The sequence below is a fragment of the Pezoporus flaviventris genome, unplaced genomic scaffold, assembly GCF_033815535.1.
Source record: "Pezoporus flaviventris isolate CSIRO_AGI_PZ_B2104156 unplaced genomic scaffold, CSIRO_AGI_Pfla_v1 ptg000066l, whole genome shotgun sequence".
NCBI classification, from domain to species: domain Eukaryota; kingdom Metazoa; phylum Chordata; class Aves; order Psittaciformes; family Psittacidae; genus Pezoporus; species Pezoporus flaviventris.
In genome coordinates, this window is record NW_026892614.1 from 6806965 (window position 1) to 6823696 (window position 16732).

Genomic DNA, 16732 nt, shown 5'->3' on the forward strand with positions numbered 1-16732 from the left:
GCTCGGCACCCTCCCGCCGCCCGCCCGGCGGCCCTCACCCGCCGGTACTCTCCGGAAGGCGGCAGCAGGGTAAACATCTCTCCATCCCCTCCTCTGGCTGCGGCTCAGACCCTGCCAGCTCACCTCAGCCCCGTCGTGGCTCGGGCGTCCGGGAGCCGCCGTTCGGCATGGCGTGGAGATGAGGGGACGATCCCGCCACACCGCGTCGCCGCCGCTGCCGCAAGCTCCCGGCGGTGCAGGGCTGGCACCATAGAGAGGGCGGCTGGACAAGAGACCTCCGACGATAGAGCGGAAGAGCGCTAGAGAGGCCGGGGAGAGGCGGAAGTGACGCTCCCGTTGCCGCGGCAATCGCCCTCCCGGTGCTCGCTAGCGTGGGATCGGCAGCGTGGCGATGCTGGCAGGCCCGGTGCCGCCGGGCGCCGCGGGCTGCTGCCGCCGCCTCCTGGCAGCGGCTCTGGCGGCAGGGCTGCGGCCGCTGCTGCGCGGGCTGCCGCCGTGCTGGGTGACTGCGAGGCGGGCGGCAGGGCACTGGCCGAGCCCGGGCCTCAGGGTGCCGGAGGCGGCGGAGGCGGAACGGCTGGTGCAGGAGGTGCAGCATACCGGTGTCACAGTCCGCCGCTTCATCGCCTGCCCGCGGCTGGCGCGCACGGTGCAGCGCTGCCTGCAGAGCGGAGCCAGCCCCGGCTCCCAGCCTGTCCTGCTCGAGTGCGGGTCCGGTAAGCTGCCGCGAGGCTGCGGTCGCGCTCTTCCCGCCGACCTCCGGCGGTGAGCCGCTCTGGGGCCGCCGGGACGAGGCGCTGCTCGGCGTGTCCCGGTGACCTTGCGGGGTCAGTGTGAGCTGCCGCGGTTGCCACCGGCGGTAACGGGCCCCTGGGCTGTTGTCCCAGGGTCGCGAGGAGTGGTGGTCCTGAGGGAACGGGGCCCTGCTGCTCCCGTTACTTCCGGCGGCTCCTTTGCGTAATGGTGCTGCCTGGGCCCTCCAGGACTGGATCCATGCTAGGGCTGCGCCTGCCGCCGCCTTGGTACCCTCCCGGGCGGGCGTTGGCGACCGGCAGGACGTCTGAGTGTCGTGGCACTGCTCTGTGCCTGGGGCGGGTGGTGTGGGTGTGCGTGCGTGCGTGTATGTCCATTTATACAGAGCTTTGGGGGAATGAGAGAGTGCTCAGTCTGGAGACCTGAGTCACTGGTATTAAAGCTTTGCTGTGGAGTAAGCAGATGTAAATTTCTGTCCGGATAGTGTTTTAGGTTTTGTAGGTGAACTTTGTCAGTAAAAAGCATGCCCTAAGACTGGGGCTGTCACGCACCTAGCCCTCTGCAGGTATGTAATGTTGGGGCTTTTTTACAGTTCTGCAGAGAGTATTTTACTTGTAGAATAAATATGGGTACGGTTTGTATGGGTAAGGTTTCAAATCATATTTCAGTTGGCAGAAGAAATAGTAGAAATCTTTGAAACATTGAATCTGATGTTCTTCAGCATCTAATCGTAGTGCTGTGCTTGGTGTAATTCACTGGGTGATCTCTGGCATGCTGTTTACAAATCTGTAACTCTTGAAGTGTGTTTAAATAAACACAAGTTTATCACCTGCTGAAGGTGGTGTTGCCCAAGTGTTGTGTTGGGAAAAACACTTAGAAAAAAATGCACTTCAAATGGCTTTATTTATTTATTTTATTCTCACTTAGGTCCTGGAGTCTTGACCCGAACTCTGCTCAATGCAGGTGTCAGAGTGGTAGCTCTAGAAAATAACCCAGCTTTTCTTCCAAACTTACAGGTACGCTTTTGATTTGGTAGCACATTATTATTATTTAAAGGAAAATAAGAAATGAACTTACAGTTGTGTAATAACTGTTAGATCAAAAAGGACTTAGCTGTTCATTGTTACTTGTAACATCTGAAATAACTATTTTGTAATCAGTTGGTTTGACATTGGGTATGTGGGAATTCAAGTTCACAGTCGCGAGTCAAGTTCCTGTTGTTAGTTTCATGCATATATTTGAGGCTAATACTAGTCAGAGTCATTGTAGGTATGTTTACGCAAGATGTTTGTAGCTTTAAGAAATCTGTAAAAATACTCTTGGTTATTCTGATTATCACACTGTATTATTTAATCTATTGTCCCACAGTTGACTGATAACATAAAGACACTTACATGTGTTGCACTGTCCTGTTACTTTGGCTTTGCGTGGATTCATAGGTGGTCAGACACAGCTGCAGAAGTTGCACTTAGAAGGATTGTGTTACGGTGCTGTAATGTAGAAGTTCGGAACCAAAGACTCTCACCTGATTTAAAACGTGTATGGAAGGCAGAATTCCATTTGTAAATCATGAAATACAGTGGTTTGCATAGTTGAGTGTAGCCTTTTTTTGCAACACATTGCAGAACATCTTACTAATTTAAATTAGTGCTTTAAAGCTGCAGTTGAAGAGCATGAAAATGTCAAAATGCCCCATGTAATGAAGGAAGCTAATTTTTTATCAGCTGTAAGAAGCAGCTTTGAGATTTAACTCTTGCTGACTAACAATTTTAGGTAGTGCTTGAGCATTTTTTTTGGTGTTTGGGTTGGGTGTTTTGGAAGACAGGTTGCTGCATCCAGATTTCTTCAACTGAAGCTAATTTTATTCAGGCCCTAGAGAACAGCCTGGATGGACAATTAAAGGTAATTTACGGTGACTTCTGCAGACTGGATCCTTTGGTGACTGGAGCAGTGAAACCACCTGCAGTATGTTCTGAGAAACTTTTTGAAACTGTGGGTGTAGCAGCAGTTCCTTGGAGGGCAGGTACATGTATATGATCACACAAGTTACAAATACATTTGATGGGTGCATAGGCAATTTGGCAAAATCTTTGGAATTTACTCAAGGTATATATTTAATATATATGCTGAATTATTGGATACTATTTCTTGCATTTCAGCTTTAATTATGTTCTTGATAGCTTCAAAAGACCCTTATGGGAATATGAAATTGCCAGTATATGCTTCTCTTCATTATTTATTTTAGTCTAATGCAAACTGGCCTTAACTTTGACTACAGCTTGAGTTGTATTTGTTCTTGGACATCATGAGTTGACAGACTGTTTTCGTAATTGTTTGTGACTTACGCATTAGAATTAATGACATTGTTTAGTCAATACTGCAAAATTTTGAAGATACTTTTACACACTATTATACAGACACACCTGTGAGAATTTTTGGAATCTTACCACAAAGCAAGGAAAGGCTCATACTTTGGAGGCATCTTTTTGCCCTGTATGAATGCAGTTCCATATACAGATACGGAAGAGCAGAACTCAACATCTTTATAAGTGAAAAAGAGTACAAGGTATGTGTAAGATTTCACAGGTAGTAAAGAGTAAGTAGTGCTTCACAGAAGTTACTGGTTTTGCTAGAAAATTTCTTTTCCTGCAGAGCAGCTTTCTGGGTTATGTGTTCTTAATTTATGGTGTCCCAAACCATTAGAACTGTACTTACAGTTCTGTGAAACTGGGAAGTTCATACAGCGCCACAGACCTTTAGTTACTAGAAGTAAGCAAAGACTTCCCAGTGTGCTTACACAACTTGTGTTATATCTAACACCCTACTGAAAAAGTTTGAAAGTCCTAAGTATATTCTTCTGCAAAATGACAGGTTGGACACCACTGAAATATCCACTTACATGGTATGGTTTTAATGGCGAGATTCTTGAGCAAACGGGGCAGACTATTCATTTAATGCATTCACTGTGTTTTTTATTAAGTTTTCTGGTTTTATTGTGTGCCTAAATAAAAGCAATCGTAACCTTCTTTTAGTGGGGATTGTTGGTTCCTTTTTGTTTGGGTTTTTTTTTGGTTTGTTGGTTTGAGGTTTTTTTAGTTGATCATATAATGAGACTCTCTAAATCTATTACGAGAAATAAAATCTTCCTGCTAATTACTGCTCTCTTTGCCCTGTTTGAGAATAACCATGAGATTTTCGTTTTTCTTGCGCTAAGAGTTGTCTGATCTGTAATATTGATCAAGGTGATGACTGTGCAAGCTGCTTAATGTTCAGTGAGGTCACCTAATGATTGGCTTGCTTCGCTTGTGTGTCTTACTGGGAATATTGCTTTATCAGTGCAAGCTGATAACTCTGCCCATGTTATGGTTTTTATACAAAACATAATCCCCTTTTCTCTTCCCTGTGAAACTTCTCTGCCTTAAAAGGGACCGGAAAGTATAAGCTGGAAATTCCTACACAGTTCAGTTATCCAAATAATTGCTGTGGAAAAATACTTAGACTGCCATAATGTTTTCTAACCCTATGTTCTGAAAGATGTACTAAAATAGCACAGAATATGTATTTGAGGCCTAATGGTACTTTACCTTGGGATTTTAGACTTAACTCTGAATTTTTAGCGCTTGTATTATATAAATGTTTATATATAAGGATTTTGCTTAAAGAAGCAGTCTTAGTTTATGCAACAAAAATGCTCTTTTTTTACCATTTTGTTAGATATTAACAGGAAAGCCTGGGAGTGCTGGGACTTACCAAGCAATTACTGTGCTTTGTCAATTAGGATATGAAATTCAGCTACTGCACATGGTAAGTTTTTTGTACCAGCTGACATAGTCTAATGCTATGAACTTATTTTTAGCAAAGGGTTTATATTGTTTTACTATAGTGAGCTAATTGGAAGCTAATTTTACATTTAAATTAGTTGGAAAGCTGTCCAAAACATTTGGATGTAAAAACCTGAAACAGTCATGTTTTGTTTAAGCAGCATCATTAACTATGATGTCAGTATTTTCATTAGAAGTCACTGTACTACAAAACATTTATTCTCAGGAGCTGGTAGGTAAGAAAGAGATGTTTGCAAAACAGATGAGTCTTTTCTGTCTTATTAAGGGTTGTGTGATACCGGAAGATTGCTATTCCAACCTGTCACAGCCTGCTCTTTATGTCCTCTGCATTTTGCTGTCATGTATGCTTTCAACTTCCTGAGCTGCATTCAGTATACTTTTTTGAGTCTTGGTGCTTTTATGTTCCAAGCAGGCCTGCTTCTCCTGCTAGCGAGTAACTATCTTACCTTGTCAAACATGCTATGATTTAGTTTTAAAAAGTTTTTTATGTTGTCCCTCTACCTCAACATGAGCATGTATCCATCTACTTTAACTTACTTTATGGTTTTTATATTTATTTATCTTTGTAATGTTTTTCTAGGAATCTACCTTCATAGCTTAAATGTTTTGCTAATATAAAATTAAAAGTTTTGTTGTTTCTTCCAAATACCTTATACCACAAGGTATGTATTAAGATAAATGTTAAGGAGTTGAAGAATAAAATGGTACTTGTTGAAGATTGTTATCGGACTAATAGGGGTGAAGAAAAAGCAGAGGCATTTAATGTGATTTTTGCTTCAGAAGTCTTTAACAATACTGATGGACCTTGGGCTGCCCAGTGTGGGAGCAGCAATTTTCCATTTGTGGACACTGAAATTGTAAGGGACCAGCTGTATCAGCTGAATCTCCCCAAGTCTACGGGGCCTGAGAGCCACATGTACATCCCAGAGTACTGAAGGCAAAAGTAGGTATAATGGCAGGACCCTTCTCAAAGGTCTTGGGAATCTGGGCAGGTCCCTGCTTACTGGAGACTCGTTAGTGTTATTCCAGGCTACAAAAAAAGGTGTGAGGGAAGGCTCAGAACCCTGTTAGACTAACCCCAGACTTGTTAGACAGACCTCAGAAACTGGAAAAATTACGGAGATTATAGAGGGTACTGTTGAAAGGCATTTAAAGAATGATGCAATCATGAGGCACGGTCACCATGGGTTCATAAAGGAAAGTCCTGTTTAATTTGATACCCTTTTGTGGTAAGGTCAGCCACCTAGTGGAAGAACGGTAGTTTTTCTGGATTTTGCTAATATTTTTGATGCTGTCCCTCACAGCATCCTTATGGACAAGTTTCCAGCTTTGGGATGAGCAGGTTCATGGTGTGTTGGGTGAAGAGCTGGCTGAAGGGCAGAGCTCAGAGGGTTGTAGTGAATGGGGCTACATCTTTTGGCAGCCAGTCACCAGTGCTGTTCCTCAGGGTTCAATTCTAGGGCCAGTCCAGTTCAATGTCCTGTTCAGTATCAATGACCTGGTTGCAGGATTTGAATGCACCATTATCAAGTTTGCTGATGATAGCAAACTGGGAGGTGCTGTTGACTCTCTTCAGGAACAAGAGGCATTGCAGAGGGATCTATATAGATGAAGCATCAAGCTGTGATTAAGGTGATGAAATTAAACAAGCTGGTGACCTGATTGTCCTCTACAACTTCGTGAGGAGGGGAAGTGGAGAGGAAGGTGCTGATCTCCCTGGTATCCAGTGATAGCGTGCATGGAAATTATTTGAAGCTGCACCAGGGGAAATTTAGGCTGGATGTTAGGAAGCATTTCATTACCAAGAGGGTAGTCAAACACTGGAACAGGCTTCCTAGAGAGGCAATTGATCTCCAAGCCTGACAGTGTTTAAGAGGCACTTGGACAATGCCCTTAACAAAAATACTTTAACTTCTGAATTGCTCAGGCAGTTCAACTAGATGATCATTGTAGGTCCCTTTGAATTGAAGTAGTCTATTGTAGCAAAGCACTTCAATTCTGTAACATATCTGCTCCTTCCCATAGGAACCGTGGTCATCATTCTTCACTAATTTGAAAAATGGGGGACTGGCGATACCGAAAAGTGTGGTAAGATCATTGTGTGTATGTCTCTCCTGTTGGAGATGCAGCTAAACCACTTTAATTGGAATGTTAAAATATAACAGCAGTTACACATATGTTTTAAAGATGTGTTCTTCTAATTAAAACTTAAGGACATCATGTAGATGCATCAGAAGTGAGGTGAAGAATTGCTATTAACTTAGAAACTAAAATAAACTAGTATGTTGTCACGAAGGAAAAAAATACAGTGAATAAACAGCATAAAGGACGTGAACAGGTAAAATCTTTTTCAAAAGAAATGACCGACAGGGTCACAGCTACCTGCTTGAACAAAACAAGTGTTACCGCAAATAATAGCACAATTAGTAAGCTGTTGGTTTTGATAAAAATGGTTATTTGCATGTCCAGTGTAGATCCCACGCACTAGTTAATTGTTGAAAAGTATGAGTCTGAAAGCTAAACTTGAGGAGTGGAAAGTAAGCCACATAATATCTTGAAAATTCACATCAATCCTATGTTACCTATTTCAACAAAGAAATTTAAATCTTTAAAACTCAAGTGATAGTATGTCTGTTTTGTTTCCTGTTTCCTTTATTGTTTATGGGTTGTGGGAGTCAAAGCATCTTCATTCTAGAACAAAATTTGAAATCCTGTTTCCAATGAGATCATCTTGTTAAGACTTCTAAAACTGTAAGAAATGTTACTGCTAGCACAGATGAAACTCTGAGCTAAAGACAAACCCGTCTTAAAGAAGACTTTTCAGTGACTTATGTTGTTTTTTGTGTTTTTATTTTTGTTTTTTTTTTTCCAGCGGCTGCCAAATGACCATTTATGTTTGGTACGACTGACTCCTCAGCAAAATCTGTTTACAGGAGGTTTGAATCCCAAAAATTCACCCATCTTTGTTTTCATGGTGAAACAGTGTCTTGCTAAACCTAAGTCTAGACTTATTGATAGATTAAAGTAAGTAAGAAAGAATTACAGTTTTTATACTTTTTCTTCAGAGAAATATGGGAAAATATTAAGATAATGTTCTCAAAGCAGTAGTTATTTGCAGTTGAAATACAGCTTTTTTTCTTTTTTTAAGTAACTGTCTACATGTAGAATAGGAGATTGTGGTTTTGCAATACCATATTCTGGGGACTTTTCCTGGCCTCTGTTCACAGATGATAAAAACCCTGAAGTTTGACAGGAAGCTTGACAGGTATTTAGAATGTAGAAGTGCAGTAATTGTGCCTCCAAAGGAAGTGAGGTCATGTATCTGCAAGAAGAAAGTCATGAAGAGTTTTGCATGTGCGGAAATTAAAAGCTGAGAGTTTCAGTTTATAGCAAACATCAAAGTAGTACTAATGAAAACAGCTGGAGGTTATTGAAGGTGGAGTGAGGATGTTCTCAAATGGCTTTCTGTTATCTAATTAAAAAATTAGGCTTTAGACTTATTTACCAATTATGCAACTCTTTAAATTATTCTTTTTGCTATTATATTGGAGCTATTCACTTTGCTTCATGATGAGTAGATTTCTGTTTCCCATAAACAGGAAGTGTTTGCAGTCTGGAAAGCATTGATTTGAACTTGTTAATGAAAATAATGAATATATTTCTAATTTCTGGTAATAGTTTATGGAAGTTAATTTCCAGAAAGGGGGGGGGGGGGGGGGGAAGCTAATAAATTCCGGTAACTCATTTAGCAAAGACAAGTGCAATGAGCCATAATGGGTTTCTTTCCTAAAGCTCAGTGGTGTACCTGATTGCCACTCAGATCATAGAATCATAGAATAGTTAGGGTTGGAAAGGACCTTAAGATCATCTGGTCCCAACCCCCCTGCCATGGGCAGGGACACCTGCCACTAAACCATGTTACCCAAGGCTCTGTCCAACCTAGCCTTGAACACTGCCAGGGGTGGAGCATTCACAACCTTCACAACCTCCCTGGGCAACCCATTCCAGTGCCTCACCACCCTCACAATAAAGAACTTCTTCCTTATATCCAATCTAAAATTCCCCTATTTAAGTTTTAAGCCATTACCCCTTGTCCTATCAGATCCTTAAGCCAGGAAGTGGACCTAACCTTGAAGGCTTCTAATGTGCATCTTCTGTGTATTTATACCCCTTTTTCTTGTCTGGGAAATAGCTAATGTATATGCACATTTATAAAAGGTCTAGTTTTCATAGCAATAATGTAGGTGGAGAGACAGTGCATACATGTGTTTATAGAAGAAAATACCTGGGAAGTGTAAGTCACACTAACTCGTGCTATACTGAATCATGTTGAAGATGACCTTAGTTTTAACTTCTTAGGTATTGTACAATATCCCTTTTTATTCTGTAATGCCTGTTACTGACTTACGCTATTGGGGCAGCGGAGAGAGGGCACCCACCCTGTAATAAGGAGCTTATGTAGTTTGGTATTGTCTGCTGGGGACTTTGGTATTGATATGTCTTATTATCGGAGCTTTCTTCCGATTTGCAGTAGAAATTGAAAATAACTTACGTTGTCGGAAGATGTTAACTTCTAGAAGCTGTAAAAGAGTGAAATGACCCTTCAGGTTCTGTTTCTTGTTCTTTAATTTTTCACAGAGATAAATGCTCCATTATGATTTTGTTTGTTTGTTTCAGTTCATGGAGCTTGGACAATGGTAGCCAATTATTGAGAGAATTAGAAATTCCAGAAGATGCTCAAACACGTAACGTATACCCAGGAGACTATAAGCGTCTTTTTGAGGCTTTGCAAAGCTCTAATATATTTACTGAAAACTGGTGGCATGATGAAGTGTTTGAAAATACAAGGAACATAAACTTCTAAATCTAAAGCTGCTGTCTTTTGGAAGATCATGTTTGCTTCTGGAAGATTACTTTGATAAGAAATGATTTAAATAAAATCAGAAATACTGTTACCTACACGATTTTCTGTCCAAACAGGAAAATAAACTTAGCAAGTAACTGGAGCCCTTCTACAAAGAATGAAAGTAATGGATTCACAGTTGCTTGATCACAATCCTACCTAGAACAAACAAACTCTGCATCTTTTCCAGGAGCATATTAATGGCCTGCTGCTTTTGGATGTACCATTCAAACAGAACTTTTTGTTTCACTGCTGTATATTTACAACATTTGAAAAACAAAACAGACCAAATACTGTTATTTGTGCAGTTGTGCTTTAGTGCTTCATGATTGTTAATGCCCTTTCAGAGATTCCCCAAATACATAGGTCTTTACAATGACTGAACCTGTTACGTTGTCTCCTGATCTAAAAACTTTGAAGTCTAAAGTCAATATTAATAAATCAATAGCGGTGGGTTAATAGAAGACAAGGTAATGACAGCATAGTAAAACACCAACTGAGAGCTGTTTGGGGTTTGGTTGTTTTATTTGTTAGTTTTTTTAACTAAAATTGTAATCTCTCTCGGAGAGAAAGTCATAACAGTTCATTCTTTTGAAAATTTGAGAACACTGGGGAGCCTGATCTACTTCACAGTACAATATGTGAACACCTGTATGCGTGTAGGCTTTATTGTTTTTAAACTTAAAATAAGTCACCAGAACATTCTGTTCTGTATAAACAGTTTTGAAAAATAAAATCATCTTACCTGCAACCTTTGTCAGTATGTATTCGTTTAATGTGTAATATATATACAAAATCACTTCAAAACCATATGTTACTAAAATTCTCTCTTTAGCCACACTATTCCACAATGCAACCTCTTCCTAGTTTCTGTTTGTGTAACTGTTCTACTGTTGTCTGATAGTGCTAGCAGGCTGTCCTTATTCTGTGTTCTATACTGTCTCCTTCGGGAAGAGCTGTCGCGCCCACAATTCACTTTTTTTAGCAGAGCACTAGTTAACAAAATACCTTTTTGGTAAAGGCTGAGCTATTTTCAGGCTTTGGAAAACAGCAGTGGCCAAAACAATGCACATACAGAATTGTATTTCTTAAGTGTCGTGTGAGCTGTAGATGTGACATACATTCATCTCTGTTTTCGTCTTGTGGTTCCTGCTGCAGAATCAAAATTGACTTCAAGCAGCCTCAGTTCACCCTGCTAGGTAGGCTGCAGATAATCTGTTTAAGCTGCTGAAAAGCCCTTGTAATGTTGCTATGATGAAACTACTGGAAAGGCTGAGGTTTAACTTTCAGTCTGTCCCTGAGGGTTGCTGGTGGTCTGGTATAGAGCATTGTGAAGATTTGAGGCTTTCTCTCTATTTACGTCTCTTCCTATTTCAGATAACTTGGGTCATAAATTGACTGTAACTTGCATTAACAGAAGCTATTCCACCTTTTTTCAATCTCAGTAGATGGTGACTCTTGTTATCTACTGGTCTACAAGAATGCAGTGTCCCTTGGGCTGCTGATTCCTCGCCGCACTGGGAATCAAATACCTTGCTCTTGTTGCAGCAAGATGTGTTACATTGATGTATCAGGAGAAATATTCACTGAATAAGATACAGAACCACCACCACCACAACTTTAACTGTGGTTCTGATAACATTTCAAACATGAACTGAAAAAAAGGAAATAGCTGTGATTTTTTTTTTTTACTGTTGGAAAACAGGATTTACTGAGCCAGTGCAGGGACTGCAAAGGTAATAGCAGGAGTCTGTAAGTGGAAGGAAGATTGTGTAACTGGGGACTTGAAATGAGAAGGTTTAATAATGGGAACTGCCATTAAGTCTTAAGTATAAGCAATATATGTGGCCCTGATCACAAATGTGAAATGAGAACAATAACTGACATGATAAAAATGGTATTGGTGGAAGAGATAGAAAAAAATGAAAATTAGTGGTGTTTGCAAATAAATACAGTTGAATGAAAATGAGGTAGGTCTATGGATTTGATTAATTGAGGTTATCTGCTCAGTACTTTCCACTGATGCAGGTTTACAGCTTCTGTAGGATAATGCCGAATGCAAATTTTCACTGAAATTTTAAATTCTGTATAAAAGCTTCTCATATATTTGTTATGATTTTTAAGCAACCTTGTATTACTTGTGTCCCTTTCCTTTTTATAACTGCCTTTGCCATATTCTTCAATATGTTGTTGGAAAATTGAGCCAACGTATTTTCACTTTGATTTATGTAAGTGCAAAGACACAACTAGGTAAACAGTATATAAATTCAGGTTAGTATTTACAGTTTAGTAAACATCAAAAATGCTAGTCAAAGAGAAGAAAACCCTCCAAATTCACGCAAAGTTTAAAATGCTAAACCTCTCAGAAGAGAAAACGTTAATGCTAACTTTGAGACCAAAGGGTTTACAGAAACTACTTTTACATACTTTTATACATAGGGATATAGCAGTTTCCCATTTCTGAAAGTGCATTAATTTGTGACTGTGCGAGATACAGTAATAAAAAGTATTTTGAAATTAGCACCAACATTTGAAATTGTTGCACAATTCAGTTGTTTTCGCATAGTTTTCTGTTATGGCACTATTAATATATGAGATATAAATTACATATAATTTGTAATAAGATATGGCTGCAAGCTTCTGGGGAGGTTTGTTTCTTCCTGTGTTTTCCTGTGTAATCTGTGCTCTTGGATGAGATGAAGATTACAATGTTCATACAACAAATTTAACAGAAGGTCCACAGTGTAGCATATTCCTCTCAATTATTTCCAGTCTGTTTTTTTTTTTTTCCCTCAATTTCTACTTTTTTTTTTCCCTTTCATGAATGATCTGATTCATAAATCTCTAAAACATGAACACGTGTGATACATCTATCAAGCAGAACTCAAGTATTGTTCCCATTCTTCAAATACTGTTTCTTAGAGGAGTGGTAAGAAAATGGCTTTTGGTATGCCATATTAAAGCACCGGTATGTGACAGTTTGTGTATTGATTGTAACTTCAGAGGTGCTAAGTCTTTTTGAATGACCCTTATAATGTGCCATCCATCTGCCTGTAAAAGAAAATTATATGGCTGTGATGGAAATTGCCTAAGGTTTTGCTACTTGACTGTGAAATTATAGCAAACACAAATACAAACAAAAAAACCTTGGTCCTTATAATGCCCGATTAATGAGAAATTTTGCTACTTGGAATTAGAAGATCAGTCAAATTGGATTCTATACTTAGTAGTTCTCTTTTGATCCAGAAGAAGGGTTTGTCATCTTGTACTAATTAACACAGTAGATGATGTGACAAGGGGTTGTTAAGGTGGAATGTGTATATACTGGCTACTAGGCTTGTTCAGCATTGGACATTTCAATAATCACAGCTTAGCCTTGCAGGTAATGACAATGTTGATAAAAATATCCACAGAAAACTTGAGAAACTGATTTTGTGGTGTATCTTAAGATATGTAAGTGTGATAGGGAGAACCTGAGGCTTCCTCGGAAATGTGTTGAATTAATTGTTCTGGCAGGCTAAATGCAATCTATGGGGATGTGGACTGAAAATTTCAATCTAAGCTTTGCAACCCTTTAATTAGCAAAGCTGTACCTTTCTTCTGCAAACACTGAGAAAATGGAAACGTAACTTTTCTAGAAGGAACAAGAAGTCTGGGAGATGTTTATTCACTCGTGTTGTATCATTGCTCAACAGCTATTGCATCTTTCTTTGGGTGTGCTGTTTAACATGTCACTGCTAAAAATAGACACACTGGCTATCCCCAGCTGATAGAACACAACAGGAAGCAAGCATACAAAGCCCAAGAGAAATTAGGGGTACTTAAGATACACCAAATGTAACAGTCAATTACTCATAATGTAAGCAAGACTTCATCAGTTGATGTACTTGATACTATTGATAAGACATCAAATAGATAAACAGCAAAGAAATTACACTGGTGAACTTCAGAAGCTTCTTTCTGCCATTTGAAAGGAAGTAATGTGTTTGAGGCAGGGAAGACTCAAAGTAGAAAGTTTTTGTAAAGTTTGTAGTAAAAAATCAATAGGTAAAATCTGTGTAACTTTGAGTGAAATTCATTATGAGTTTATGCTTAAAATGCTTTTGCAGTGAGGTGGTGGGTTTTTTATTTGGGAGTGGGGTTTTTTGTTAATTTTTGTTTGTTTTCTTTTTTTTACATTCTAGATACAATTTTTAACTCTTTTTTTCTTTTTAATTCTAATGCACATCATTAAAAGCAAAGAAACAATATAAAGAACTTCCTAACTGTTCATAAAAGATCTGTATGTGCTTACAAGCTTTCAACTAATTATTTGATCGCTCTTCTGTGCCATTAGCAATACAGATTTTATACTAATCCAAAATTTAACATTTTGTGTTTTGAGAAATAATTTTCTTCCAGAAAAATTTGTGTTTATGCTGTGTTGGCTGGAATGGGTATTGCATATTTATGACTAAAAAGCAGAATTTTGATTATTTCATTACTGTGATTCTTTCTATAAACTCATGTTGTAAAACACGCTGTCTTGAGATAGAAGAGCTAAACTTCCACTAAGGTGTCTCATCTTCCGGCAGTAAGGATGTATGACTAATTCAGGAGCATCAGCCACAATTAAGTGGTATTTCCCGCAAAAGTGACTCCATTACATGCCTTGACAGGTGCTTCTGTCCAGAATGTGTCATGCATTTCTAATAGTTGTTGGAGAGTCTAACCTGTCTAGTCAGTGGATGACTTGGTCATATGAAAAGCCCATACTGATAACAAGGATTATTAATTCAACTAAATAAAGTTAAGGGCTAAATGATGACTCATTTGGATATATAGCCATAATGGCATTATTCTTTTCAGAAAAATGAGACTGACATTTCCAAACATTTGAGTTGGGTGTTCTGTTGATTGTCACTGCTCAAAGACTCTGTTGAATGGCCCTCCTAGACAGACCAGTCTATAAACTGTAGATACACAGAATTTGCTTTCTAGGCTTTTCTTACAGCTGTTGAAATATCCAACACGGCACCAATGAAAATGTCTACGCTGCATTTAAAAGATTATCTGTACTTGAAAAGCCTCTATTATTACAATTATGTTGTCGTATCAGTTGCAGTGCAATGTCAGCCAAAACTTGTTCTTAGGCTTCCATGGCTTATTTATCTGTACAACTTATGCCAAGCTGATGAAAGCCCCTTTCTTCAGGTACTCATACTTGGGGTTTTGCTAGAGTAGCTGGGCTCTCTAAGGTTGTGGTTTTGTGTGTGTGTGAATTTGACTGTTGTTCCCTCAAGAAGTCATTGTACTTTGTGAGATTTTGTTGTGTTGTGGAACATGTGAGTGAGAAAATCTGACCTGAATAACTGAGAAAAGAATGAAAGCATCAACCGGTACTGTATATTGATATTAGCTCTTCCCTGAGTGCACTTTTTGTAGTTCATGCGTAAGACTTTTAACTTCATACCTTTTGTGTATGGTTTGACCATTCACCTCTTAAGTTTATTCACTCAAGAGACAGACATTATCTTCCGTTATTACTGGGTTTCTTTCTGCTACAGGTTTTGGGCAATGCCTTTTTAGAAACTCAATAAAACAGCATAGACAGGGAAACAGAGAAAATCAAAATAGGTGAAGGAGTAAAGCATATAAGCCAAATACAGAGGTTGTTTACTGTTTTAATAACTGTTAAGGATGATTCTTGAGTATCTCAGAATATATCTGTAACTGAATGCCTTTTAAAAAATTGTTAGGAGAACTAAAGGTAAGCCTATGTGTGTGCATGATGATTTAACTGCCAGTCAGATTGCTGCTAGTTCTTTTGATAATGAATTACATCGGTGCAGCTTTTAAGTGAATGTCAAAATACATGTTTCAGTGGGAATCCCGTGTTTTGATGTACCTTGGTTCTTCCCAACAGCAGTATTTTGGATATGCATATTGCCGTTTCTGGTTACCCTGTTGCAACTTGGATGAAAACAGCTGCAGACTGAAATAATCATTACTGAGGGAACAAAACTGAGTATGTTTTAGAAACGAAAAGCTGTTTTGCAGAACTGTTACGCCTGTCTCTCAAGTCTTTGACAGGACTACTCAACGCTCCTTTCCAAAACACAAGCCCTAACTCCCTCTGTAGGCATAATAAGGAAAACCAGGCTAAGTCTATGCATTTCAGCATATTTAGCCTGCACCATGTGTGTCGTCTCATAAATGAATGAAACTACACAGACCCATACTTTTCTTGTGGGCTTTGAGCATCACCATTTCAGAGGGGTGCCCTTAGTTAATCAGGGGCTCTCTGGTTTCCTGAAGCCCCTTGGAGGACATGGCACTGGTCTAGGGATGAAGAGGGCCACCCACCTCTGCACAGTACAGGCCCTAGGAAGTTCACTTTGTTGCATGGAGCTGTAGGTATGCAACCTTCAGTTGTTCTCATGCCACTGTATTTTCATGTTTTTTATTTCCCACTTTGGCATCAGTGTTGAGGCTGGGCTGATAAGGAACTGAAGCAGTAATGGTACTGGACAGGCACCTGCTTCAAGTGTCTCCTGAGGCTTGAGTGGGGTGGCTGTGCTGCACAGGTTGCCACAGTGAGGTGTCAGGAGGGCTCCAATCTCACCATCAAGATTTATGTTAGATACTTTTCATTGCCTCATTCCCTCTAAAAACAAACAAATCAATACAAAAAGTTACAAAGTAACTGAAAAACTCCAACTACTCCCTATTTGTAACTTCCCTTGTGTGAGTTACATCAGAGTGATTCCTGTCAGCAACTCAGGGGTCCTAGTGATCATTGCACTTTGTGTGTAGATGGAATCCCTTGTGATCATTGTGCTGTGTGCAAAGGGTATGATAAGTGTCCCTGTCAATACCACAGTGAGGAGGAAGAAGAAACAAGGGAATAATTCCCCTGGGTCAACCGCAATATTGTGCAAAGAAATGTTTTGTTCATTGTTTAAATTGCACGAATGTTCTTAGAAGGTAAGGGGAGGGGGGGGGGTAGGTAACTTAGAGATATGTCCTGTTACAGAATGTTGTGAAATCTGTGCGCTGAACAAATAAACACGTAAGGAGTGGAATTTATGGGGGCTAAGATGGCGGTCAGACTTGTGATAGACATAATATTTCTTCACCCGGAGACAAGACCCCAACAACAGGTGGAGAAACCCGGGAAAAGAAGACAACAGGATTGGCTGAAACCCAAGAAGCCCGTGAAACCAAAAAGCGCAAGAGACTATCCCCAGAAGTT

At 39.8% G+C, this 16732-nt stretch overlaps 1 protein-coding gene across 1 annotated transcript; it reads left to right on the forward strand.

Moving 5' to 3' along the window:
* Positions 1-277: 277 nt before the first annotated feature.
* On the forward strand, positions 278-10249 carry TFB2M (transcription factor B2, mitochondrial). The gene is made up of 8 exons (XM_061471116.1): positions 278-716; positions 1681-1769; positions 2623-2776; positions 3171-3319; positions 4468-4557; positions 6621-6683; positions 7468-7619; positions 9273-10249. Exons 1-8 carry the CDS (start codon positions 392-394, stop codon positions 9457-9459), a joined length of 1209 nt encoding a protein of 402 aa, XP_061327100.1. The 5' UTR covers positions 278-391; the 3' UTR covers positions 9460-10249.
* Positions 10250-16732: the final 6483 nt, after the last annotated feature.